The 26842-nt window shown below is 38.9% G+C and overlaps 1 protein-coding gene across 1 annotated transcript; it reads right to left on the minus strand.

Annotated features, from left to right (window-relative positions):
* Positions 1–77: 77 nt before the first annotated feature.
* On the minus strand, positions 78–26611 carry erich1 (glutamate rich 1). The gene is given in 8 exon segments (XM_072913736.1): positions 78–1990; positions 4118–4233; positions 9247–9346; positions 9759–9879; positions 9881–10187; positions 23594–23731; positions 23839–23970; positions 26082–26611. Coding segments are annotated over 8 exon segments (1233 nt in total). The 5' UTR covers positions 26113–26611; the 3' UTR covers positions 78–1702.
* Between the last annotated feature and the right edge of the window lie 231 nt (positions 26612–26842).

The following is a 26842-nucleotide window of genomic DNA, read 5'->3' on the forward strand; positions in this document are numbered from 1 at the left end:
GGAATTCGGAATTTACAGAATTAAAAATAAAGCAGACCTTGATGGTAAAAAATTGACCCACAGGCAACAGCAGAACAGGAAGTTTGCTGGATTTTTAAATTTATTTCACATATACTGACATCACAATTGTCTTTATTATGTAATGGGTACAGCTGAAGTCAACTTTGTGTCAAGTCATACATAGTAGCAATAGATAAGATCATTTTCTAAAATGTCTAGATATTCATTTTTTCTGTGCACTTAACAGTAATTCTCATAAACAGAGGAGCATGGGTGTGAAACAGTTTGCTGCATAAAGGCGTCGCCCAAGGTCTCCCTCTCTCTGACTGTAAAGGTTGAGATCAATAGGTTAATTCAGAGCCAACAAACAAATCTGGCAGAGTCAATCACCCAGGTGCATTACGTAACTTGCAACCCATCCCATGTTGACTACACTCCTATGGAAGAGCACTGGCTCAACATGAAGGAGGTTCTGTGACCATTCAATAAAAAACTGTCAGACTTGAATGTAAGGACATAGATGCATCCTCTGTTTCCTCACAGCTGAACCTGTTGCTTGGAGACTAACTGTTATAAACTTATTACAGGTAGTCTCTTTCCAGTTTTTCAACATCCAATGCTGATTGGATTATGGTCTTGTGCCTTACTTGGTTTTGACTTCAGGACGCCTGATATTGTCCCCCAACTATCACGACTAGTTACTGGTTAGTTTGGTCAGACAAGAATGTCTGTAACAATGATCCCTACAGCCTGTGGTCCTGCCCATGAAAAACTCATCCTCTCAAATCAATTCGACAGACCCTGTGCTCTCCCTAAGGCACAGCACGCTTCCTCAACCACGCTCAATGCCTCGCCACAGTTCACGCCCCGTTTTATGAACTGCTACATTTTTTTGGTGTGATCACAAAACGGAAACATCAATGCAACATTGAAATCCCCCCATGGCAGTGAAACAAATGGTGGACATTGCAGGGAGAAAGGTACAATGTTTGGATGCACAGGGACTCTCTCTCTCTTAAGAGATACGCTTTAAACCAGATTAATGGTTTTGTGGTTTGCCACCTGGGTTAATCTCTATAAGGGAATGCAGGTTTAAGAATCATTGCATGTCACTATCATGTAATCCAGAAAAAACTAATGGATGCTGCCACATCCTGCTGTTCCTCATCACCATCCAGATCTAGATACCAACAATAGGTTACTAATTGGGTTACAAAGCCAACCTACAACCTCCACATTATCCTTAATTGACAGCCCAGAGGTATTCAGCATGGAATGGGCAGCTTTAATACTTCCGGTCTTCTTGGGGAGGTGAGGCTACTGAGAGTTTTGCAAACCATCTCCACACAAATGACCCCTGCCAAGCATTTGTCCCTTTTTGCATCATACAAATGACAAACTGCCTCTACGGTAAACATAATCAAGCTATATTGAGCAATGAGAGTGCTTACACAACAATGGCAGTAAATAACACTATCGTCAGAGATTGTAACACATTATTTCCACCATATTGCTGAAGCTACAAAACTAGTATCATATCCACTTTCCTGTCAACACACAGATTGACTCATCCAGGTCCCCACACTTACATGTCATTAGAGAGCACATGGGCCTCATTTACACAATGGGCCAGCATAGCTACAATCTTCAACACGCACAAGTGTGGTTACTGAGAATAAACCTGTGGCCGACCAATCTTGCCTCAAACAAACTTCTGGCCAACAAATGAGGGAGGGGTGATCTCCTGGCAAGCTCCAGCCCTGCGGGTAGCATCCTGGAAGGGGGTCCTGTAGGCAGCAGTGCCCGCCATTGTGGCGTCAGTGTGTGATCCAACCCACTGCAGCACACGGCTGGAAGGTCGGTGGTAGAGAGCCAACTGCCTGGAGCTGTAACCGCACATCCCGATCCCCACGGCTCCTAAGAGCATAGCCAGGCCAGGCATGGTCTTTTCCGGTGGACGCACCACATACACATTATGGTAGGCTTGGGTCTGAAACAGAAAGAAGACAAATCATTCCAGGGAATGTTGGCCTTTATTATACAATGTTAGTTTAGTGCTAAAGAACTCTGAAAGTACTTTTTTTTTTAAACATTCAGACTCTTTAGTACATTCACAACAATTATCTGGTTCAGTGAGCCCAGCGTGTCTTATAGAATTTAAAGCCTCAGCCCAACTCAGTGCACCGAAATGCCCATGAGATTCAGACCCATCTACTACTCCCCCTTTACCACATCTTTTTTGTCAAACAAAAAACATGTTTATTTGGTGACATGGCCAATTTCCTGTGCAGACCTTTCACAACAATAAAGCGGTGAAAATAATAGATACCTCATATTTTTCCAACAGAGCTGTGTCACAGGCAGTTAAAAAGCCATTCCCGCAGCTCACTCATCCAATTCTCATTGCCATTTTGAACTTAATGGGCTGTCACAGGATTACATTTCTTCATTGTTTGTCACCAAAAAGTAATTACATGACGTGAGCTCCAACAAAATGCATCCTGTAATAACAGAATATGTAGTAGCATGGAATAACTTACTGTGTAAAGTGTAATAAATGTGCATTTTGTTGAATTTGTATAGTTGACACAGTTAAGATACAACACCAGTCAAATGGCTGAGCTTAGTGTATACTTTGTTGATGTATATTTAGCCTCAGGATAAGCCCATACATCTGCCTATAAAACCACTACCTAGAAAGCAGTCATTACATCAGTCTTGTAGAACTACTCCTCTAAGGACCAGTATACACTATGCAACCTGAAATTTAAATTTAGTGTATGTGAAGGGGGTGCTTTACTTTTTGTTAAAATGATCTTAAATTACAATAAACCCAGAGGACTTCAACTCATTAGCACATCAAATAAACTACCTAGGCTTTGCTTTTGTGTTGACTTTATGAAAGGAACATAAAGCCTTTTAGAAATGTCTATTATACATTAATTATAAATGCAACGGGGGAAAAAAATATAACTCACCTGCAGTAATCTGATGTAGCCTGGAGTGAGTCTTGGGAGTCTAAAAAACATTTTCCCAATGTTGTGGAGGTTCGAGCAAATGCTTGAGTCTCTGAAGCTGCCCTTCCTGGACTACCAGGAGGGAAAACCCGGTGACAGAGAGTCTTCCCAAGTGCGTGTGGTCACTTCAGCCTGTGCTTAGGTATTTGGTTCGAGAAAGACTTGTCAACACTGATAATGTCTCCTTACATAACAGTCTGCAAGCAGTTGGCGTTTCTAAGGGGATTACAGAACTTGGCACAGTAGGACAAAGAAGTAAACACAGAGCAGTAAGTCAGAGTAATGTACAATATATGCTCCTGTGATACATGTTAAGAAATGGATGACCACCTTGTGAAAATGATCTGTACTTATTATCAAAGAAGAAATTACCTATGTAATGGCTACAAAATTACAGTATGTACTTCAACAACCTAATAAGCACCAATACCTGAGCCGAATTAATAATTCTGCCAAAGTAAACCCTAATACAACTGCTCTAACTAGTTGTTTGGACCCAGTTCTGAAAAGACAACTCTAACTCATCCCGACACAATAGCACTTCCCAGCCATGATAATTCGTTGTCCTTTTCATGAACTTCTCTCCTGGCAACAAGCTTTGGGTAAATGCACCAGAATAGAATACATGAGCTTCAGGCTCCACAGGAGGCAATGGTGCTCCAAGTCCATCATGCAACCAACATGCTGTGCTGCTATATTGAGTATAGACAGTTAGATAACTGCCACAAGTGTCAACAACCCTCTTCAGCATCAACAAGGGTCATTTGTGAGGCTAAATAGTGAAATGTAATATAATACAACACAGAATTGCGGCTTGCAGTGATTTGCAGACAGTTTGCATGTTAGTTGGGATGTTTTGCAAGCTGTTAGGTTAGCCGGCTAGTTTTAAATGTCGATAATGACTTCCTGCAGTGTTGACATTTGGTTTGCTGGTAATTAGGGGTTAGATAAGATGGACAAGTGTTCCCAATTTTCATTTGAACAATACTCAAAAACAACACCGAGGTAAACAACAGATCGATACCGACTGGGGGGAGCAGCATTTTCTATTTTAGTGTTGTGTGATACAAACGAATAAAATACATTAAAGTTATACTTACGGAATGTGTGTTGTTGTAAGGATGTGTTGTATAAAGTTCACTTTCATTGCCTCTCTTCATGGGAAGAATGTCTGTTATCCAGTATTGGAACAATGTTGCAACCACAGTGGTTTCCTCTAGAAACAGAAAGAAAACAAAAGTGTGGTACATGAACATTACAAATCAAAACATGCAGGCGGCGTTATGTCTCTGCACGGCCACATATGTGCACAACTGTCTGCAACGGTCCAATTTAGTGGAGCACAAAAAGGACATAGTGATACTGGACCGCAGTAAAGTAAACCATCAGAGGAACTCCATGGTGTAGAAAAATATTCTGGAAGGAAAGCTGATTTGTACTTGCTATCAGAGCATTTCTCTGCAGGCACATGGATTATTGGAACAAACTAAGCTGCAGTGCACAGTTTTAGAAAATTCTTTGTTAAACTTCCATATATGTAATAAGGCCAATGCGTTCCCTGAAAATAATTTTTCTGAGGAAAAAAAAAGATAGGTCAAGAGAATGAATCTTCACATTCTAAAAAAAAAAAAATCATTCGGAACCTTTGGCTGGCTTTGATTCATACCCTGCGTCTTAGAGCTGCATTATCAAAGAGTGAAAATAATGACTCATACACCGTGAAAAGCACGGGCGTGTTTGTTAAGCTTTCAGGCTGTTGTGGAGCAGGTGCACATAGGGACGGAAAGGAAGAACTACAGCAGGCTTGGCATCAGCGTGAATTCCACATGACGTCATCTTGGCCACAGTGATGACCTGAGACATGCATCACTTTGTGTCTTTTGACAGTTGAATATAATGAATGGTGTCTAATACATGCCCTCCTTCTGTTACACATGCACAAACAAACAAACTCCCCACATGTCCCTGCTGATCCCATTATGCCGCACGATAACGGAGAAAACGTGCTTGCAGGCTTGGGGTGCCTTGGCTGAGGCAAAAGTTAAGGCAAGGTTAACAGGCTTAAACATGCTTAAGATGTGCGAACAAGTTCAAGCGCATGGATTTACAAATTAAGGGCCTGTATGTGCAGGTAAAGGATGATGAGGGCACGTCAAGACAGGGTGTTTAGCATGAGAGGCAAGCAGAGGCTGACAAAGGCATGTCTGAACCTGCTGGAACTAGCCCATCAATGTCAGTATATAAACAAGAGAAGGACATTCAACACCCCTATAGGCTTTACACAAATACTTACATACACATCATCAATTCGTCAGCATAATTTCAAAATCCTAATTCTTGACCATTGGAACACATTTTGTAAAATCCTGTGCTTATAACAAAAAAAAGGTAATTTTCGGTTTCTGAAAGCAAAAGTCTGTACAAGCATGGTTGGATGAGTTTGATGTGGAATAATTTAAGAGCTTGGACTTCAATCCAATCAGATACATTTGAAATGAACTATAACAGAGACTGAGCAAATGTCAGTGAACTCAGACATAACATACAGCCCTCTGTAGTTCCTCCCCATACCTGACCTAATAGAGTAAATGTTTTTAGTTTTGCTGCTCGAAAATTGTACCCTGGTTCATAGCTCCACCCACAATATTTGTACACAGTAGATTCCTGCTAATCAGAAGAGTTACATCCTAAAACCACCAGCAAATAGTGAATAAACACAAGTTATTGAGATGACTAAATTGTCTATTTTTGACACTGGATTATGCTGTACGGGGTGCTGGCTTGCTCCTCCTCCCTCCCCAACAGTGTGGGTTGACGTTCTCCTCTGGTTTACAGATCGATCGATCAATTTCAGATCGAATGTTTAAATGAAAACGACTGTCGTACTTATCAAATTAGATTCAGCTCCAAAAACCCTCTCCGTCTCGCTTCTGATTGCCATTGTTCGCCCGTGATGAAGGAAGCTAACAAGCGAAATGCATAGCACACGCCAGGTAACTATGCCTCACACATCCATCCATTTTCTTCTACCGCTTGTCCCTCTCGGGGTCGCGGGGGTGCTGGAACCTATCCCAGCTGCATTTGGGGTGACAGTTATCTTTACCAAAAAGTAGCACATTTTTTGGGACGTATACAGTGAATTGCAGAGATTAACTATATTTGACAAGATGTGCTCGTCCCTTCTTTGTGTTGGAAAAACCACAAACTAAACAGTTTCCCGCAAATACAATTATCTTTTTCTTAAATTATAGAAGTTACATTTCTTTTCCAATAAACCAAAGGTCATGATAGAACCATTTTCTCTTCGTGTATTTTGCTTGTAATCAAAAGTATACATATAATGTGAAGTGTGCATCTGTGTGAATGTGAGTGGGTGATTTAAACGTCCCTTAGGAATGACAGGCGACCAGACCAGTGGGTTTCAGATGGGAAATGCTCCCACTTGCCTGTGATACATAACAGGATACACAATTTATAAAACAAACAATTGTTTTGCATGTGTATTTTTGTCTAAGAATGGAATTATTCAGAGAGCTTTTTGGTGAAATACATTACTTCAACTTGAACGTCAAATGATGATCTAAACCAGGGGTGTCCAAACTTTTTGACTGCGGGGCCGCATTGGGCTAAAAAAAATGTGGCCCGGGGGCCAAAAGCCGACTGCATTCAAAGTAACATACATATGTGTGTTTACATATTATAACAACATAATGGATATATAATCAATAATAATTACAATTGAATATTAAGAGTATGTGACAACCTCTTTAAAATTTCATAATCAATCAGAAATATCAAGCAGCTAAAAGTCAAACATGGATACCGTATTTCCTTGAATTGCCGCCGGGTATATAGTATGCACCTGCCTAGAATTACCGCCAGGTCAAACTCGTTTCGCAAATGAATTAGCGCATGCTTAGCATTACCGCCGGGTCAGAATTACAGCCGGGTCAAACTCGTTTCGCAAGATATTATTTTTATTAGTGCATGTCTAGAATTACCGCCGGGTCAAACTCGTTTCTCAAAATAATTAGCATATCCCTCCGGGTACTCCGGCTTCCTCCCACTTCCAAAGACATGCACCTGGGGATAAGTTGATTGGCAACACTAAATTGGCCCTAGTGTGTGAATGTGAGTGTGAATGTTGTCTGTCTATCTGTGTTGGCCCTGCGATGAGGTGGCGACTTGTCCAGGGTGTACTCCGCCTTCCGCCCGATTGTAGCTGAGATAGGCTCCAGCGCCCCCCGCGACCCCAAAGGGAATAAGCGGTAGAAAATGGATGGATGGATGCCTAGAATTTCCGCCGGGTCAACTCGTCACGTCACGAGTGACACTTCAACTGTCATCATTTTCAAAATGGAGGAGGCTGATTTCAATAATTTAAAATCGCATAAAGGGAAGAAGATAAAGAGCTATTCAGTAGGATTTAAGGTCCAAGCTATTGAATATGCTAAAAAGAACAGGAAGCAGCTATGTTTCATTAATATACCGTAGCTGCGTGTGTCAAATATGAGTCATTAAATGACTCCCGCCTCCTGGTGGTAGAGGGCGCTAGTGATCCTTCTTGCGACTACTCGGCTGCAGAAGAAGTGACAACAAGCAGCAACAGTTAGCAGCGATCGTTTATTTTTTCCTCTCACTTGCACTTTTAACATGGAGGATTACATATCTAAAATAAAACAGTTTTCTAAACTGGACTTTCAATCGAAGCGGGAGGTAATAATTAAAGGAAGATCTCCATCGAGACGGGGAGACTTTTAAAACTGAAGAAAGATAAGGAAGACTTCTATAAACAAGTTATCAATGCTTTTGTTCAGAAGGAGCTGCGCATGGACTTCAATTATAAGTAAAGGTAAGACCATACTAAAGTTTTTTTTATTAAATGTGCTTTTCATGATGGTATCCTTACATCAAACTCAAATTTATAAGCGCAGGCCTAAATTTACCGCATGCCTTTGGTAAGCGCCAGAGTGAGAAGAGTTTTTAAAATAATTAGCGCATGCTTACATTTACCGCATGCCTTTGGTAAGCGCCGGAGTGAGAAGATGTTTTAAATTAATTACCGCCCCGGCGCTAATTCAAGGAAATACGGTAAGTGTGGAGAGAATGTTTCCCACTGTGTCTTGCAATGGTTGTAATTTCTAAACATTTTTATGATGGGACGTTTTTTTTAAATAATATCCACAAAGTTCAGTGAGCAAGTTGTGTCATGTGTGACCATGTGTCATTGAATTTTTTTTCGACACCATGACGAGAAAAGGTTGTTTGGATTGGGTCATATAAGTAATTGCTGTGCTTATAATATCAAGAAAGTACACATCATGGTCACCAACCTGAGTTTCTTATATTGACCACAAAATGGTGATAATTTGCCACCCATCAGACCCTGGATATTTAAATATGAGAACATCCCCCATACGGAGGTTGTTTATGTTGCTTTTGAACTTGTGCTGTCCTCTCGCGGGCCAAACTGAAAATGCCAGCGCGCTGCATTTGGCCTGCAGGCTGTGGTTTGGACACCCCTGATCTAAACAATCACTAACCTGCCAAGGTCCTGCATTTCATTTTCTAGTCTGTCGCTCTCCTTGTGTTGAATAAAATAACTGAATAGTGTGAAGCTGCTATAGATATTTTATATCTCTAGTAGGCCTGGGCATATGGCGTCAAAATAAAATCCCTGATTTTTCCCCTACTTTTTAAAGAAACCATTGAATACAAATGACAGAGATAATTCAAAACAAGTTTTTTATTTTATTGGATCAAAAACTTGTATTTTGAAACACTGCATCTTACTATTTGCAAAGTTCTGATTTGTATAACATTCTTTTTAGACCAGATATAAATTGTACTTTTTATGGAATAATTTTCAAATAATTAAATTAAGAGCTTCCCTTGGGAAGCGATACTTCTGCTTTAATAGAATATTTTTGTTAAAAAATTTTTAGCATTGCACATTGCACTCAAATAAACAATCTCCAACATTGAGATCAATAAAGTGAAAACTTCTGTCTTGGATAACATACTTCTGTAAATAAAAAAGTAGTGTTATACATTGTATCCAAATAAATAATGAAGTAAAACATTGAGGATTATAATTTGTTTCAATAAGTAGATAAAGTAAACACAGCCTTTTTCATTCACATAGTTGGTGGTGTGCAGGGCAACTGCTTGAGTGATTGCGCTAGGCATTATGCTTCTTTCTCATCATACATTGCATCATCATACATACCTTGTGTAAATGATTCCACCATAGTAAGGTGATTTTCAGCTTGTAGTTTGAGTGTTGCGTCTTGTTTGCCTCGTAAAGAACTGTATTTTCTCGCACTGGTCTGGGGGCTTCGGTTTCAGATGCTGGAATAAGTTTGTTGTGCGGATGCCTTTTTGAAACAAACTTCGCACCGTGCAGTCATTTGTTCCACGCCTGTTGTCGCAAAACCAAACTACTGACAACACATTTCTTTTCTTCAAAACAAACGTCTCGCTCTCGTTAGCATTCCCCATGTTTTGCTATGTGAGCCAATAAGGAAGTAAGGGGACGGCGCAAGCTACTGAAGCTGCTGAGAGGCAAGTATGCCGGAGCAAGAGGGAAAAAAAATATATAAAATTTAAATCGTCTGTAACAAAAAACTTGAATATATCGATAAAATTGATATATCGCCCAGGCCTAATCTCTAGGTTTCCAAAAGGTGTGTTATACAACAAATACAATCAAATTCACACCTGTGCAAAGCAACATCAGACCAGAGGATCGTAGAATAATACAACAATGTTCAAAGCTCTACACTTACAATCTAATTTATAGATTTCTAATGTAATCTCCGAAAAATCTGCTACCTCAGCAACTATCCTCACATCCTCTCCCATCCTCCTTTTGTTTTTGGTAAGTGAACTCCAGAGCAGACGCCCGAGGCATCAAGCCCATTGAGAGCAGCTTCTCTTTGTGCCGCTTCTTCTTCAGTTTCCTCTTCTTGTTCCGGCTAATGAGCATTGCTTCCTCATCAGCTGGCATATCATTCTGACCAATGCGAGAGTCTTTGATTGGAGCCACTCCATCTTTGCACAAGTCTCCTTTGGGATTACATCTCTTTTTTCTTCTTTTCCTTCTTTTTTTCTGTTCATCTGCTTCTACATCTTGGTCCGGTTTTTCACTGAACTCCTGTACGTCATGTTCTGTAGGTAACATGAAAAAAACAACGTTATTATTCATATTTGCAGAGTGTACTTTTGTTTTGATTTATATGCCAAATTGTGGTTGATTAAAAATATACATCAAATAAGAGACTTTACATAGGGAGTAGATTAAGAAAAAGTCAAAAAGTGACTATGAGAATGTTACACATTTAAATAAAATCACATAATATTGCATATAGGGATGTTCCGATTAGGGTCTTATGCTGCTAATTCTGATGATACATGTATTAACTGTACTCTTTTCAATGTGGTTACGATGAGTGCTACTAACAGTTTAACAATATCAACACAATATTTAAACCAGTTCCTTATTTTCTTTTATTACATACAATTATTTGAGCAAAACAAATAGTACACAATAACTAACCAAAATCAAAAACTATGATCTATTACTTATTAAAATCATCTGTTTTTTGCTCTCAAAGTCCTCCAGTGTCCAGGAAATTATTATTTGAGTTTGTAAACATTAACAAAAACAAAATGTTCAAAACTATACCTCAATGAAAATGCACTCCGTACTCTATACTGCACCTTGGTACTCCCATACCTTACATGCTGTGTTGAAGTATGGGGGAATACTTACCAAAACACAATTCATCCTCTAATCATAATACAGAAAAGAGCAGTGCGAATCATTCACAACGTTGGTTATTTAGAACATACTCATAATCTGTTTATGCAATCAAAGTTGCTCAAATTGAATGACCTTGTTAAATATAATACATTAATAATCTTATATAAAGCATTTAACAAATTATTGCCGCCTAATCTACAACGTTTTTTATAAGACGAGTGCAGGCTCATAACTTGAGAGGCTTTGGATATTTCTTATTGCCGAGAGCTCAAACCACTCGTAAACGTTTTTGTGTGTCTGTATGCAGAGTAAAACTATGGAACAAACTGGACTTACAACACAAGCAATGCCAAACTATTAATCGATTTAAACTATTATACAAACATGGGGTCTGGTTCAAATATAGAGATGAAGGTCTTTAATTTGACCTGCTGCTATACTCTTGTCTCAAAGTGTTTAACATGTGCTCAATGTTTCCTTACCATTATTGCTATGTTGTCTATTACCATTATTGCTATGTTGTCTATTACCATTGTTGGTATATTCATTATTCCTACATTGTTGATACAAATTATTGTTACAGTGTAATAATTATTGTTACCTGTGGTAATGCCACTATGATACAACATCTGTATTATAATCCTTTAACAAAGTAAGAGTGAAACTCATGTGAATAATCACTGAATGGAGAACTGGGGGTGGGATTAAATAAAGTATTTTCTTCCCACTCCCTTTCAGGCAAAACTGGACAATCATGCACTATATTAATTTATATTATTATGTGTTGTCAACTTGTACTTCTTTATGTCATTGCCTGAAATAAATAAATAAATGAAAAACGAAAATGAACCCTTTACTTGAGTTATTAAAAGTATATCAGGTGTGGTGTTACAAACCCCGTTTCCATATGAGTTGGGAAATTGTGCTAGATGTAAATATAAACGGAAAACAATGATTTGCAAATCATTTTCAACCCATATTCAGTTGAATATGCTACAAAGACAACATATTTGATGTTCAAACTGATAAACTTTTTTTTTTGCAAATAATCATTAACTTTAGAATTTGATGCCAGCAACACGTGACAAAGAAGTTGTGAAAGGTGGCAATAAATACTGATAAAGTTGAGGAATGCTCATCAAACACTTATTTGGAACATCCCACAGGTGAACAGGCAAATTGGGAACAGGTGGGTGCCATGATTGGGCATAAAAGTAGATTCCATGAAATGCTCAGTCATTCACAAACAAGGACTGGGGTGAGGGTCACCACTTTGTCAACAAATGCGTGAGCAAATTGTTGAACAGTTTAAGAAAAACCTTTCTCAACCAGCTATGGCAAGGAATTTAGGGATTTCACCATCTACGGTCCGTAATATCATCAAAGGGTTCAGAGAATCTGGAGAAATCACTGCACGTAAGCAGCTAAGCCCGTGACCTTCAATCCCTCAGGCTGTACTGCATCAACAAGCGACATCAGTGTGTAAAGGATATCACCACATGGGCTCAGGAACACTTCAGAAACCCACTGTCAGTAACTACAGTTGGTCGCTACATCTGTAAGTGCAAGTTAAAACTCTCCTATGCAAGGCGAAAACCGTTTATCAACAACACCCAGAAACGCCGTCGGCTTCGCTGGGCCTGAGCTCATCTAAGATGGACTGATACAAAATGGAAAAGTGTTCTGTGGTCTGACGAGTCCACATTTCAAATTGTTTTTGGAAACTGTGGACGTCGTGTCCTCCGGACCAAAGAGGAAAACAACCATCCGGACTGATATAGGCGCAAAGTTGAAAAGCCAGCATCTGTGATGGTATGGGGGTGTATTAGTGCCCAAGACATGGGTAACTTACACATCTGTGAAGGCGCCATTAATGCTGAAAGGTACATACAGGTTTTGGAGCAACATATGTTGCCATCCAAGCAACGTTACCATGGACGCCCCTGCGTATTTCAGCAAGACAATGCCAAGCCACGTGTTACATCAACGTGGCTTCATAGTAAAAGAGTGCGGGTACTAGACTGGCCTGGCTGTAGTCCAGACCTGTCTCCCATTGAAAATGTGTGGCGCATTATGAAGCTTAAAATACCACAAAGGAGACCCCCGGACTGTTGAACAACTTAAGCTGTACATCAAGCAAGAATGGGAAAGAATTCCACCCGAGAAGCTTCAAAAATGTGTCTCCTCAGTTCCCAAACGTTTACTGAGTGTTGTTAAAAGGAAAGGCCATGTAACACAGTGGTGAACATGCCTTTTCCCAACTACTTTGGCACATGTTGCAGCCATGAAATTCTAAGTTAATTATTATTTGCAAAAAAAAAAAAGTTTATGAGTTTGAACATCAAATATCTTGTCTTTGTAGTGCATTCAATTGAATATGGGTTGAAAAGGATTTGCAAATCATTGTATTCCGTTTACATTTACATCTAACACAATTTCCCAACTCATATGGAAACAGGGTTTGTACATTCAAGTATTTGTATTTACACATTCCCATCTCCTAAAGAATGCAGCAACCACAAAGATGAATTAACATTTTTTTGTTCCAAAGATGTTCCTGTGTGAAGTTAACATTATGGCTTTATCATGGGTTCTGTGGTCGGGGGAGGGTTATTCTTTTGTGGCATGTGTGGCACCCCCTATCGGTTGTGCTAATGTAGTGGCTTAGCGTTGTATTTTGATCTTCCCATACTGCCACCACTCCGAGCGGGGCTTGAACCCATGTCACCCGAATGAAAGGTAAGTCAGTGTGCTAGCCACTAGGCCAAAAGCATGAGCTGCTAACCCAGTAGCCAGAACATACTGTGAAGGTGTCAGGAAGTGAGGTTTACCAAGGTACACATAGCAAAGTCATACTGGCTAGCCTCCGTTGCACTAAAACATGCTTCCGTACATAAAATACAGATGTTTTTAAAGTTTTATAATCATTAGACAAGTACTACTTTACTAGTGGGACGGGCATGATAAGGTGTTGGGGAGCGTGTGAGAAAACAATACACAAGTCTTTAGCTAGGTGGCATGTAGGTGCTGGTGCCAGCAAATCAGAGTGGTTAGTACAGCATATAGATGAATAAATAAATGCATATCAAGTTCTTAATTGTATTTTAATTTTGGGTGGGGAGGGGCATGACAAAATATTATTGAGAAGCACTGCTCGAGACTCTTATTTTCACGTTAGCCGCTGTCAGCTGGGGGGCAAAAAGTGTGATTAGCATTCAAAGGTATTATTTGGCAATGGCAATCACATACTTTTTCACAAAAATCGGAAAATACTGATTGGTGGCCGATCGATCTGCACATCCTTAGTAAGAAGTAGGGATAATAAACACTCACTCTGCAGATTAGTGCTGTAACCTATGCTTCATTATGAATGCTTCATTTTACTGATAGAATTCACACTCTCTTGCCACAACAATAGGTATGCCTAAACAAGCTAATGGCATTCAATACAGGACTGCTCCAAAAATGTTACCTTCATAAAGATAAAGACGTTTTGATTGTCAAGGTCGGTTAATTTTATTGTTTACTAAAACTAATGTCTTTGCAAATACATGTATTTTAAGGGTACATTTATACAAGAACAAAACATTTTCAAACAGACCTGCCAACAAAAAGACACTGAATTTGAATGTTTTTAAATCCAAAAGTTAATTTCTTTTGCAGGCGGTTGATCATCTGAGTTATGGGAGCACAGTGTCTCCATTGGTCACAGTAATTGTACACTTTGTGATGGAGGAACACCATTATCTTAAGCAGTATTCATGATGAATAAAAGTCCAGTTTTGGAAAAGATGCGTCTTTTGTTTAGATGGGAAGGCCTGTGTTTTAAAAAATTAAGAAACACTAGTTTGCCAATTTAGTCCTCAAAGCTAAGGAGCCAATACAGTGTTTAGTGTACAAACAGCACCGAAGCCAGCTAATCTTCACCAGTTGAGATCAAACAAATAATGTCAAGTGGGGATCAGCATTAAGGAAGATGATGAATATAGAAATGTGAAATGAGCCAACACTAATTAAAATTTGACCATTCTGGCCATTCATGAAAAGATGGCACCACAAGATGACACACATTGAGGGAAAAAAAACTATACATTTTTGTTTGGAGGAAACCAGACACCGCTCATCACCAGGCCAATACATTCCCTACAGTGAAGCATGGTGGTGGCAGCATCATGCTGTGGGGATGTGTTTCAGCGCTAACCATCCAACCTAATGGAGCTTGAGAGGTGCTGCAAAGAGGAATGGGCGAAACTGCCCAAAGATAGGTGTGCCAAGCTTGTGGTATTGTATTCAAAAAGAAGTGAAACTATAATTGCTGCCAAAGGTGCATTATAAAGTATTGAGCAAATGCTGTGAATACTGAAGTACATGTGATTTTTTTTATTTTTATAAATTTGCAAATATTTTTAAAACAACTTTTTCACATTGTCATTATCGGGTAGTGCTTGGATTGACATGACGTCACATCTGGCTCATTAAATATGCATGGTGGTCGAGCCAGCGTCTGTTCTCAATGGTTACTAGGCACCATTTAGCCTTTTTTGAAGAAAAATGCCTTATGAAAGTATTATTGTCGCAAAATTATTTGCTATTGTGTGTATCAATCTGTGCGCGTGTAATTCAATTCACGTGCATGTGTACCAGTCTGTGTGTCTTTATATCAATACCAGTGAATGATATCAAATCCGCGTACATGTATTTTAGATCCGCGTAGGTGTGTTTTAAGTTGTCTGTCTGTCTGTCTGTTCCTAATCAGATGGAACACTCAATAGGCTGTCTACTTACACGAGACTTTTGCGACAATTCTGCCATGTAAGATTTGAGCGAGAGCATCAAGATAGGTGTGTGTGTAATACAATCTGTGCATGAGTATATATGATCTCTGAGAAACAAGAACCCTCTGTTGGCCGTCTTTTTTTACACGTGACTTTTGAAACACTTCTGCTGTGTAAGATGTGAGCGAGTGTATCCAGATTCGTGAGCGTGTAATATAACGTGTGCGCACGCATTCAGAAGTGTGTGCGTGTAATACAATCATGTGCGTATCTGAGGCAGTGCTGTACGCTTAGCTTTTTCACACGTAGCACCAGTGCTACGAAATGAAAAAAATTAGTAGTGCAGATTTTTTTGGAGCAATATTAAATGTCTTAAATATTAAAATTTCATTGTTAACACTCAAACAAGATACACATGTGCATACATATAACACAAAGAAAATCCCTAAACTGTGCTAGCAAAGTCGATAACACGAGTGTAGGGCTGGGAAAAATGGATCAAAACTCATATCCCAATATAGTTTGGCCCATTAACTAACACATATATGAAAATATTCGTTGACGTTACTAAATATCTCCACCACCATGCCTTGATTTTCAATTTTCAGGATCGATAGAGATCCCAAATACACACAAACATGTACCAACAAATAAGAAAAGTAAGTTTTGTTTAATACGATTCCAACTTCTGAGGTGTTTGGAGATAAGAAAAAAGAAAAATCTTTTAAAATAATATAAAAAAAGTCAAATATAATATCCACTCTTTTTAATAAACATTTAGCTATGCTTAATTATTCAGCTAACAAAAACCCAAAAGAACAATACATGAAATAAAGTGCCCTGTTTTAAGAGGACATGTTTAAAGTTCAGCAGCAACATTAAAATAATTGACCTTTAACAATGGTGTTTTTATAGGTAAACATTATTATAGGACATACACACAAAGATGTTAGCAAAGAACACCAACCTGCCAACTGCTTCATGATGCATCATTTGTTAAATGGATATGCATTAAACATAATAACCATAATCATTAGATTATCAAATTTGGTTGGATTTATTTTAGGAGCAAATTGCAAAAAAAGGGTTGAAATTCCTTTTCGCACCAGTGCAACAGTTTTCTTTTGTTTGTTTTTTAAGTTGCATGGTCTATTTTTAAACCCATTTACGAGTAAATTTGTCGCACCATACAGCACTGTGAGGTGTGCCTACATTTAACCAACCACGGAAGACAACACGCAATTCAAACCAATCAGAAACAACGCAGAGCTGAGGTGTGTGAAAGAGAGACGCCAAGACCTGCCTTATGTTGTTTCTGATTGGCTTAAATTGCGTAGGTTGGTCAAATGTAGGCGCAGTGGATTGATGGCTTGGGCTGGGATAGGTTATTTCAATCAATCAAGAGTTACTCGAACTACAGCAAGCTGCGAAGACCAAAGTTTATTATGAAAACAACTGTGTTGAGTAGGGAATATAAGCGTGAAAAATGTCAATTGTGGCGTGTAGTGTGACAAAGGGTTAAATTGTTAAATTGAATACCATTGTTGTTGACTTCAATGCAGAATAACATGATCAGTGATTGCAAGGCGCCAACTAGTGGTGGGTATAAGGAAAGGAAAAGGGGAGTTACAGACAGACAACTCTTTTTACACGTTCAGATGACTGTACAGACAGACGACTCTTCCACGGCAGACGTGTCGCAAAAGTCACATGTAAAAAAGAGCCAATAGAGGGTTCCTGCTTCTTACAGATCCTTGATACACAAGCACAGATTGTAATCCCCACCTAGTACCAACCTCGCCATGTCCGTTGTGTCCTGAGCAAGACACTTCACCCTTGCTCCCGATGGGTGCTGGTAATGCGCCTTGCATGGCAGCTCCCTCCATCAGTGTGTGAATGTGTGTGTGGATGGGTAAATGTGGAAGTAGTGTCAAAGCGCTTTGAGTACCTTGAAGGTAGAAAAGCGCTATACAAGTACAACCCATTACATGCGTGCTATTCTGAATGCGCGCGAACACGTTGTATTACCCGCTCACGAATCTGGATGCGCTCGCTCAAATCGTACACGGCAGAAGTGTCGCAACAATCACGTGTAAGTAACTATTGAGTGTTCTTTCTGATTAGGGACAGACAGACAACATAAAACACACATACACTGATATAAAACACATGTACGCGGCTCTGTTTACACACACGGATTGATATACAGTAGCATGCACGCAAATTGGATTACACACACACAGATTGAGATACACGTTTGCAGATAATTTTGATACAATAATATTTCTATACCTATGCTTGTGTTGTTTTCGGGTGTACGAACCAATCAAATCACGAAAAGGATAAACGCTTCATCAGAGTTCCTCAGGAGGTAATCAAGAAGGGCGGAAGAATGCAAGATTTTACGAAAGACAATGAGGAAAGTAGCATGCACTACAGTCCAGAAGAGCAGAGTACCTTTATCACTGGAGGATTAGATGAAAAGGAATGGCTAAACATGCCACACACACACACACACACACACACACACACACACACACACACACACACACACACACACAAAAGAAGCTAACTGCTAAAGCTTCAATGTAAAGGGTTATAAACAATATTTAAGTGATTGGACCGATACTTTTATTTTTCTTATTACTACATTTTTTGGGTCGTTTTTAATTTTCCCTCAAAAGCTTCCTGTATCTTAGACGTTCTCCCTCATTTACAAAATGAGGGAGAACGTCTAAGTTACAGGAAGCTTTTTATAGGTAAACATTATTATAGGACATACACACAAATATGTTAGCCAAGAACACCAACCTGCCAACTGCTTCATGATGCATCATTTGTTAAATGGATATACATTAAACATAATAACCATAATCATTAGATTATCAAATTTGGATGGATTTATTTTAGGACCAAAATGATTTAAATTGGGCATTGTGTGTATAGAACGCAGCACATGATTGGCTACTTCACAAATCTTGATGTCAACCGTCACAAGGTGCATACGTAGGGACTCGCACATTAGCACAACAAACAAGTAATCACATTTAATAACACCTGCAAAAGTTAATGTTTCCTGCACAACTTTAGAGGTAACAGTACTGATTCAACAATTGTGGAAACAGAGGGGAAATACACTTTTTTGGGAATTTTGCCTATCGTTCACAATCATTATGAGAGACAAGAAGACAAACCGGTGTGGGTGGGTCGGTTGCTAGAACTTGAGGGTTGCAGGTTCGATTCCCTCTTTTGACATCCTAGTCACAGCCTTGTGTCCTTGGGCGAGATACTTTACCCCATACTTCCAGTGCCACCCACACTGGTCTAAATGTAACTTAGATAATAGGTTTTACTATGTAAAGCGCTTTGGGTCACTAGAGAAAAGTGTTGTATAAGTATAATTCACTTCACAAAAGGCTTTTGTTTTTTTTCGCTTTCTAACATAAAAATTGGCTCGTTCTAGATGGCTCGCAATGCAGCTAATGGGAGCAATCATTTATACCTCTAAATCACTTTAAAATGTGTTATTGTAAGCGTGAACACGGAGGAACTCTTTTTCTAGCGTAGTAACACATCAGCGTGCTTCTGTATTAGCCGTAAAAGCTAACTACGGCAAGAGATAAGCTAGCTTCTATGTCAGCATCAAACTGGTTTGAGTTTGTAATTTACAACACAATGCAATATGACACACATTAAAAACATGTACAATCATATTACAGTATCTGTAAAATATTAGCCCACATTTCATGTTTTGTTTGTACACAGCTAGGTTAACAGCGTATGCACTGTAGTGTACGGTGATGTGCTGCATGTATTATGAACATTAGTATAGTGACTTACTCGATGGACAGTTGTCCGTTTTGGTCAAGCTGGCCGGGAACGTTTCCAGTTGATTTGGGCACTCCAATAATTCGGCATAGCTTGGCTCAAAAGTTCCAGATTTGCAGCGTGACCAAATCGCACCGACCTCGCTCTCTGGGCTTCTGTCTGCTCTAACGTTTCACCAACTTCTTCGTGTTCGATTCTATAAGCAGCAGTTCATCCTCCGTTTGAATATTCAGCTTCAAAAATATAATGTTGTGAATCCTCATTTGTCCAAAAATAGTCGTCTTCGTTGTCTGCTACCAAGTCTGCCATGATTACAACACACTCACGGGTTTGTATGCGGCAATAGGAACACACAGTAGATGCCGGAAGTCGAATGCGCGCTGCTATGGAAACGGAAATAATTGCACCAAAAAAGGAAGTCTCATTATTATTAAAATTACCAAAATACAGTAAATATTTTAAATATGGAATTCTGTTATGAACGTGTCTGTTAGTACATTACATATAGACATGCAGCGTGTATATAAAACGTTGGAGGGTTTTGAAATTGTTTTAGAGCGCTTTGAAGGCTACAACAGTGGCTCCCATTAGCCGCATCTTGAAACCAGCGCCCCCCGCAACCCCAAAGGGAATAAGCGGTAGAAAATGGATGGATGGATGAAAGCGTTTTTTTTTTAATCATCTTTAAACCCCTCCCAAAAATGTTTTACATGTGTGTTCTTGTCTCTCATGATTGTGAACCATAGCCAAAAGTTTAAAAAAAGTGTGGTTCTCCTTTAAAGATAAGTCCACATTGTCTTGATGAACTGCAGCCTTTATTCACAGCTATTTTTTCCGCAGTAGCAACAGTTGACGGGGTTGTAGTTTTTGACAACCACTCATGTCTCATTCTCTACCTGTGTTCTCCTCAAACAACTACTAATAATAGTAATGCAATTTGAATGATATCACTGTATCGCCATTGTGAGATAAATAAATGTCTATATCTTTATGTGACGTGCAACAGCGCCTTTTGCTGGTGAAAGGGTGGCATATACCGCAGGAAATGGTCACAACTGTTAACAGCTTTTTAAGAGATATTCCCAAAACCAAAGTGGACTCACCACCCTTCAATGTGCACTATGTGTTACAGGACACTGCAATAAAAACATCTATAATCCACCAGATGTGTTGATACATCATACACACTCAGTTGTGGACACATACAACATTTAGAGGCGAATTACCTGGACAAAATAAAAACAAAATGCAAAAAAACTAACCGAACAATAGTGCAACATTACAATATGATTTAACAGTGCAATATTAAACAAGATATCAAACTATAATAGAGAGAACAACAGGCTCACAAAGACAAAATTCAGTTTTCAATTATTCCTTTCTGACTCGACGACGTCGAAGGTGCCGCCCCCACTGAGTCCCACTGAATCATCGTTCATTGACGAACGATGATTCAGTGGTACCCATCATTCACCTTGCAGTTCGTTCACTCGGTATCTGATTCAGTGAGTGGTCGTCAAGCACTGCAGCAGCACATGCTGAACTGACACAGCGAGTGATTCAGCTCAAGCAGGAAATGAAAGGGAGAGTTGTTTTGAAGCAATAAACATATTTGTTGCTCTTTCTTTGGGACTAATACATTCATAAAAACAGACTAAAAGGGGCATAATTAATTACATATTACATAGTAAATGGCGACGACAACCAATGAGTGCTGATTCAGTAAAAAACATGCATGTTTTGAACAATTAATTCATGACTCGCACATCACTATTGTGCACGAGCCACATTTTACTTTTTAAATTGAATGCAGCATGCTATACCACAAATGTCATACATTATCTGATTTACAGTACAACAATACAAGCAAATTCTAAATTTAATAAGATAAGCTTTATTAAAATTAGTTTTTTTGTTGACTTTAGTTACTTGCTATAAAACAGTTCTATAATCTATTATCAAAGTATTGGATCTGGATCTAAAATCAGATTGGATCTGAGACCAAAAAAATCGGATCGGGATCGTAGGCCAAAAACGTTTAACGGAACATCTCTATTGCTTGTATTCCGACACGCGACTTCGACCCGGAAGTGAAAACAAGTGGTGGTCAACCAAGTCAAGATGGCTGTTGTGCTGCAAGCAGTGCGCAAACTATACGAGTACGCAAGCGGCCTAGAACTTCCTGCAAAACGCAGATACGAGCAACTATGCAATGGAATAGATCCCTATACTTTATCAAAAAAAGATTTGTCGAGTGATACCAAGGATTATCCGTCGGTGGATTTCCCAGACATATTGAACTATCTTGTGCTCCAACGTCATTCTACACGACAAAACAGATGAAAACTCGGAAAAGCATGGAGGCCTACCACTGTTTGGCTGGGTCAAAGAAACTGGTATCAAGACTCTCCCAGATAAATATGCATCGTGTTTGCTCAGGTAAGGTTGCGTTTCATGATTCAACTTTGCCTCTTGCGTCCATGTAAACAAACTAGCATCCAACATCTCGACACCCATGACTGCAAAACCATTTAACAAACTAAGAATTACTGAATCATCACCATATTTGCTCTATGTCTTGTTATCAAATGTAGTCTGACGCATTTGTGTACAGACTTCTTTACCTCTGGAGGAACGTTTATCCTTTTCGCAATTTGAATGGATTGTACAGCCGAAAACACCGCAAACATTGGGGCTTGACCATCACGCATATATGACGTGTCGTCATTAAAATCCAAGCTATAGCTGGGTTGCATATGATGTCATATCCGTTTTTCTTCATCGCTGCTTAATTGACATGGTGGTCAAGTAGCTTGAGCGTAGCACTAAAACAAGTGAGAGTGAGTGTAGAGTTTGAGCCGAAAATGCCGCATTGCTGTTCTGTTCCAATCATTCAAATAGAGAGATAGGAAATAGCGTTCATAGAGTCCCAAAGGAAGTGGTTCATAAAGATAATAAAGTCAGGGAAAAAAGAAAGTGCGTCGAAGGAAATGGCTCTTAAAAATATAAGTTTCATAATCTCCAGGAATACTATCAGACCATGCTTGTGTCTGCAGTGATCACTTTGTAGTATGTTTTTTTTTAACAATTGATTTGTTTGAGAAACTTTCTGTGATGGAATTTAGTTTATTCTCTGCTGTATTAGTAGTGTTTGAGAGCAGAATTAAACGTAAGAAAAGGACAAGAGATTCCATTAGTTTGTGTTCTTTTGTGGTTGTTATGCCTATATATAACTAACAAGACCTGGTTGTGCAAATAAACTAATGTCATGTTAAGTCCAGGTAATAAATATTGTGTGATTGTTGGTCCAATCCACTGTATTTTCATTGTCCATTTTCATAACAGAAACTACAAGCATAGTTGTTGTTGCGCAGGAAATCCAAGTGTTTTATTCCACACGGATGACCACATTATAGCGTCTTTGGTGATATTTGTTAGCATCAAGAAAATATCCTTAATACCATTAATACACCAGATAAATATATCTCTCGTATGCTCGACAGCATACACTGAATCTTGATATCGCTAGCAAACATTGCTGAACAGCAGAGACATTTATAACTAAATAATAAGACAAAATGTGAACGTCATACCATAGAAACAACTGCAGACATGAATTGTAGATGAGACTAATTTGTAGCAGGAAATCAACTGCAAACAAACGTATCCTTTTTCTCATTAGCGTCACGATCACAGCAGCACGGCACAAATACGTTACTTACCAATGCACATAAATCCAACTTTGTCTTTCACAGATGAATGCTTAATTTGTGGACACCTCAGATGTAAAGGCATGGTGTGCCTCCAATATATTATTCTCTTAATACTTTAAGTGTCAAATTAAGTGAGGTTGTAGCGAGCAGTAATGTCTTGGTGATGATAAATGGTTTATCCATCCATCCATCCATTTTCTACCGCTTATTCCCTTTGAGGTCGCGGGGGGCGCTAAATAATACAAAAACTTTTTTTTTTTCTTAAGAGTGTATAAATCCACTCCATCCCATTTAAAAAAAAAAATTCATTATCGCTCATATATTTGCCACTAAACCTTTCAAAATACGCCCAAATCTGCACCGATTCAGGTAAATAAACAGTAGTCTAATGGGGCTCTCGACCATTGCCTGAAATCCGGAAATGCTCAGATGTGCCTCTAGGTGACGTAATTGCAACCAAGCTATATAGAAAGTAAAGGATTATTACGGTCTTACCCGATGAGGCTTCCATAATTATTTCATGCTGGAGCAGGGTGACAGTTTTCTCAGGATCTGCATTGTAGTCTGCAGGAGGTGGTATGACAGTGTACATTCGCCTAGTTTTGATCGCACTTGGTGTCATTTCTATATTACCTGAAAAGGCAAGTAAATAAAGCTTCATGAGCCACTATAATGCAGAACGGTGGTGGTGCATTCTGGTAAAAGACAAAAAGCCATGTAAACCATACATGTTATCTTACCGTGACTGTGAGAAGCTTTTCTTTTCGTATATATTGTTGGGGCTACAGCTGCCACTGTGCACGCTGAGCTGGGTTCCTTGTCCGATTTAGGGGCTGCAGGGTAAAGCTTCTGGAGTACCTTTGACTGGAACACTAATATGGAGCAAACAAAGTAAAAATTGAAAGGGTACAAGAAAACACATTTTTCGGTGTAATGATAGATTATAAAATGAATTGAAAATCTCATGTAAAAAATATACAACATAAAGTATTAAGAAACACATCAATAATGCATAAAGCTGGCTGCATAAGTTCTAGACCAAAAATCACTTCATATTCTTTACTGCTCGCTAGTGTTACCATATCTGAGTTATTGTGTACAAAGGTGCACTTCATTCACTAAAACTGTGTTATAAAAAAGATCAATTAGAATAATACATAATGTTGGATATAGAGAACATACAAACCCTTTATTTATTAAATCACAATTATTGAAATTCAACGATTTGGTGCATTTGCAAACAGCTAAAATTATGTACAAAGCAAACTATAACCTGCTACCCAAGAATGTACAGTGATTATTTTCAACAAAAGAGGGGAAATATAACCTTAGTGGAAAAACTTATTTAAAACCATCTGTGTGCGCGTACAACACTTAAGACTTTTAGTATATCAGTATGCGGAATTAAATTATGGAACGGATTAACCAAAGAAATCAAACAAAGCACCAACATGATTCAGTTTAAGAGACTGTTCAAACTACAAGTGTTCACAAAGTACAATAATTATGATGAACATCTTGAACCCTTCCACCCCTCTTTCTTATTGAGACAAAGATTAATTGTGTATTTGATATTTGTATGTTTACTATGGAACAATATTTATTTATTATTTATCTGTTCACTGTTCTGTTACAGAGAACAAGGAAATTGGATAAAATGGTTATGGTATGAAAAGGGGTAGGATTAAATAAACTCTGCTTCTTCCTATTCCTTTTCGGACATGCTGTAATGTAGTGTTTTTCAACCACTGTGCCGCGGCACACTAGTGTGGGATACAGTCTGGTGTGCCGTGGGAGATTATCTAATTTAATCTATTTGGGTTAAAAATTTTGTTTGCAAACCAGTAATTATAATCCGCAAATGTGTTGTTGTTGAGTGTCGGTGCTGTCTCGAGCTAGGCAGACTAACCGTGTAATACTCTTCTATATCAGTAGGTGGCAGCCACTAGCTAAATGCTTTGTAGATGTCGGAGACAGCGGGAGGCAGTGTGCAGGTAAAAAGGTGTCTAATGCTTAAATCAATAAAATAAAATAATAAAAATAAACAAAAGGTGAGTGCCCCTAAGAAAAGGCATTGAAGCTTAGGGAAGGCTATGCAGAACGAAACTAAAACTGAACTGGCTGCAAAGTAAACAAAAACAGGAATGCTGGACGACAGCAAAGACTTACTGTGGAGCAAAGACGGCGTCCACAAAGTACATCCAAACATGACATGACAATCAACAATGTCCCCACAAAGAAGGATAAAAACAACTGAAATATTCTTGATTGCTAAAACAAAGTAGATGTGGGAAATGTCGCTCAAAGGAAGACATGAAACTGCTACAGGAAAATACCAAATAAAGAGAAAAAGCCACCAAAATAGGAGCGTAAGACAAGAACTAAAACACTACACACAGGAAAACAGCAAAAAACTCAAAATAAGTCAGGGTGTGATGTGACAGGTGGTGACAGTACACTTACTTTGAGACAAGAGCTATAGTGATGCATGCTTGGTTATGCTTTAAAGTCATATCCAACAATTGCGACCACGACTTTTTATTGTCAATATCGGCTGCTGATTTTCATTCTTTAATGATTTCTGCTAGTGGTGTGCCTCCTTGGCTCAAAAAAGGTTGAAAAACACAACTGTAATGAAATGAATGGAACTGTGTGATGCATTACATTGTATTGTATGCATGTTCGAAATAAACTGAAACTGAACTGAACACACATACATGAAGTATTACACGTTGTCATACACTGAAGTAGAACGCATGTAGATTTACACGTGGGGTTAAAAGATGAGGGGTTTTAATCTTAAGTACCACATAGCACTGGAGTACTGGTTTTGTTTATTTCAGACTTCATGTCAATTTGTTTACCGCTACATACATACGAGTTAGCTCGCTAGCTTGCTACGCCAGTTAGCTACAATGTAAAGTATACACAAAACGATACGCCTTAGTAGTACAGTACATACTCAATCTTTAGGACCACTCACCTTCTTTCCTGTGTGCCATATTAGCCGGCATAGAAGACTTCAACGAAGACGTTTGGGTGACTGTTAAGACTGCGGATAAAACAACACAGCTAGCATTGCTAGCATCAAGTGTATTTAGCTCGTCTTAAGGCTTGGGCTAACATTCGCGGTACGTTGCTACGGTACAGGTTACATCCATTAATCACGGGTCAAGCAATACGAGGATATGTTAATAATTTGTAGTTACAAAACAGGTCAGTGGCGCCTTTTAAAGTGTCACTCACTCCCAAGCGTTCAGCAAAGCGACTGAACATTATCAACCGGAGTGAGTACTCCATTTAGAATATTAGCATTTGGATGTTATCGTCAAAGTCAGATGATTTACGTTAACTTTTTAACAAGTACCAATACATCAACTGTATTTTTACATCCTTTTTTTTAAATTCGGCTTTTAAAAGAAACGCGTATATTATTGCTAAGTGACATTTTGTATGGAACTATATATATATATATATATTGTAGCGGCTGGCTACGGGGTGTTAGCCAATGGCTTTGGCTGGGGGGCGGGACTTCCGGGGAAGTTAGGGAAGTGACGTTGTTGACAGGAAGTGTTAGTTCGAGTTTTGCCGGGAAAGAGGGGAGACGCACATTGGAGCTGTTGTGTGGTTACATTGCATCTTATTACAATAAATACGAGACAAACGAATAAGTCTATGAGCCTACGTTCCTGGGAATATTACACTGGTGTCAGAAGTAAAACCGGCGTTTTTCGAAAGAGACTT

Source organism: Nerophis lumbriciformis, linkage group LG08 (assembly GCF_033978685.3).
Source record: "Nerophis lumbriciformis linkage group LG08, RoL_Nlum_v2.1, whole genome shotgun sequence".
NCBI lineage: Eukaryota > Metazoa > Chordata > Actinopteri > Syngnathiformes > Syngnathidae > Nerophis > Nerophis lumbriciformis.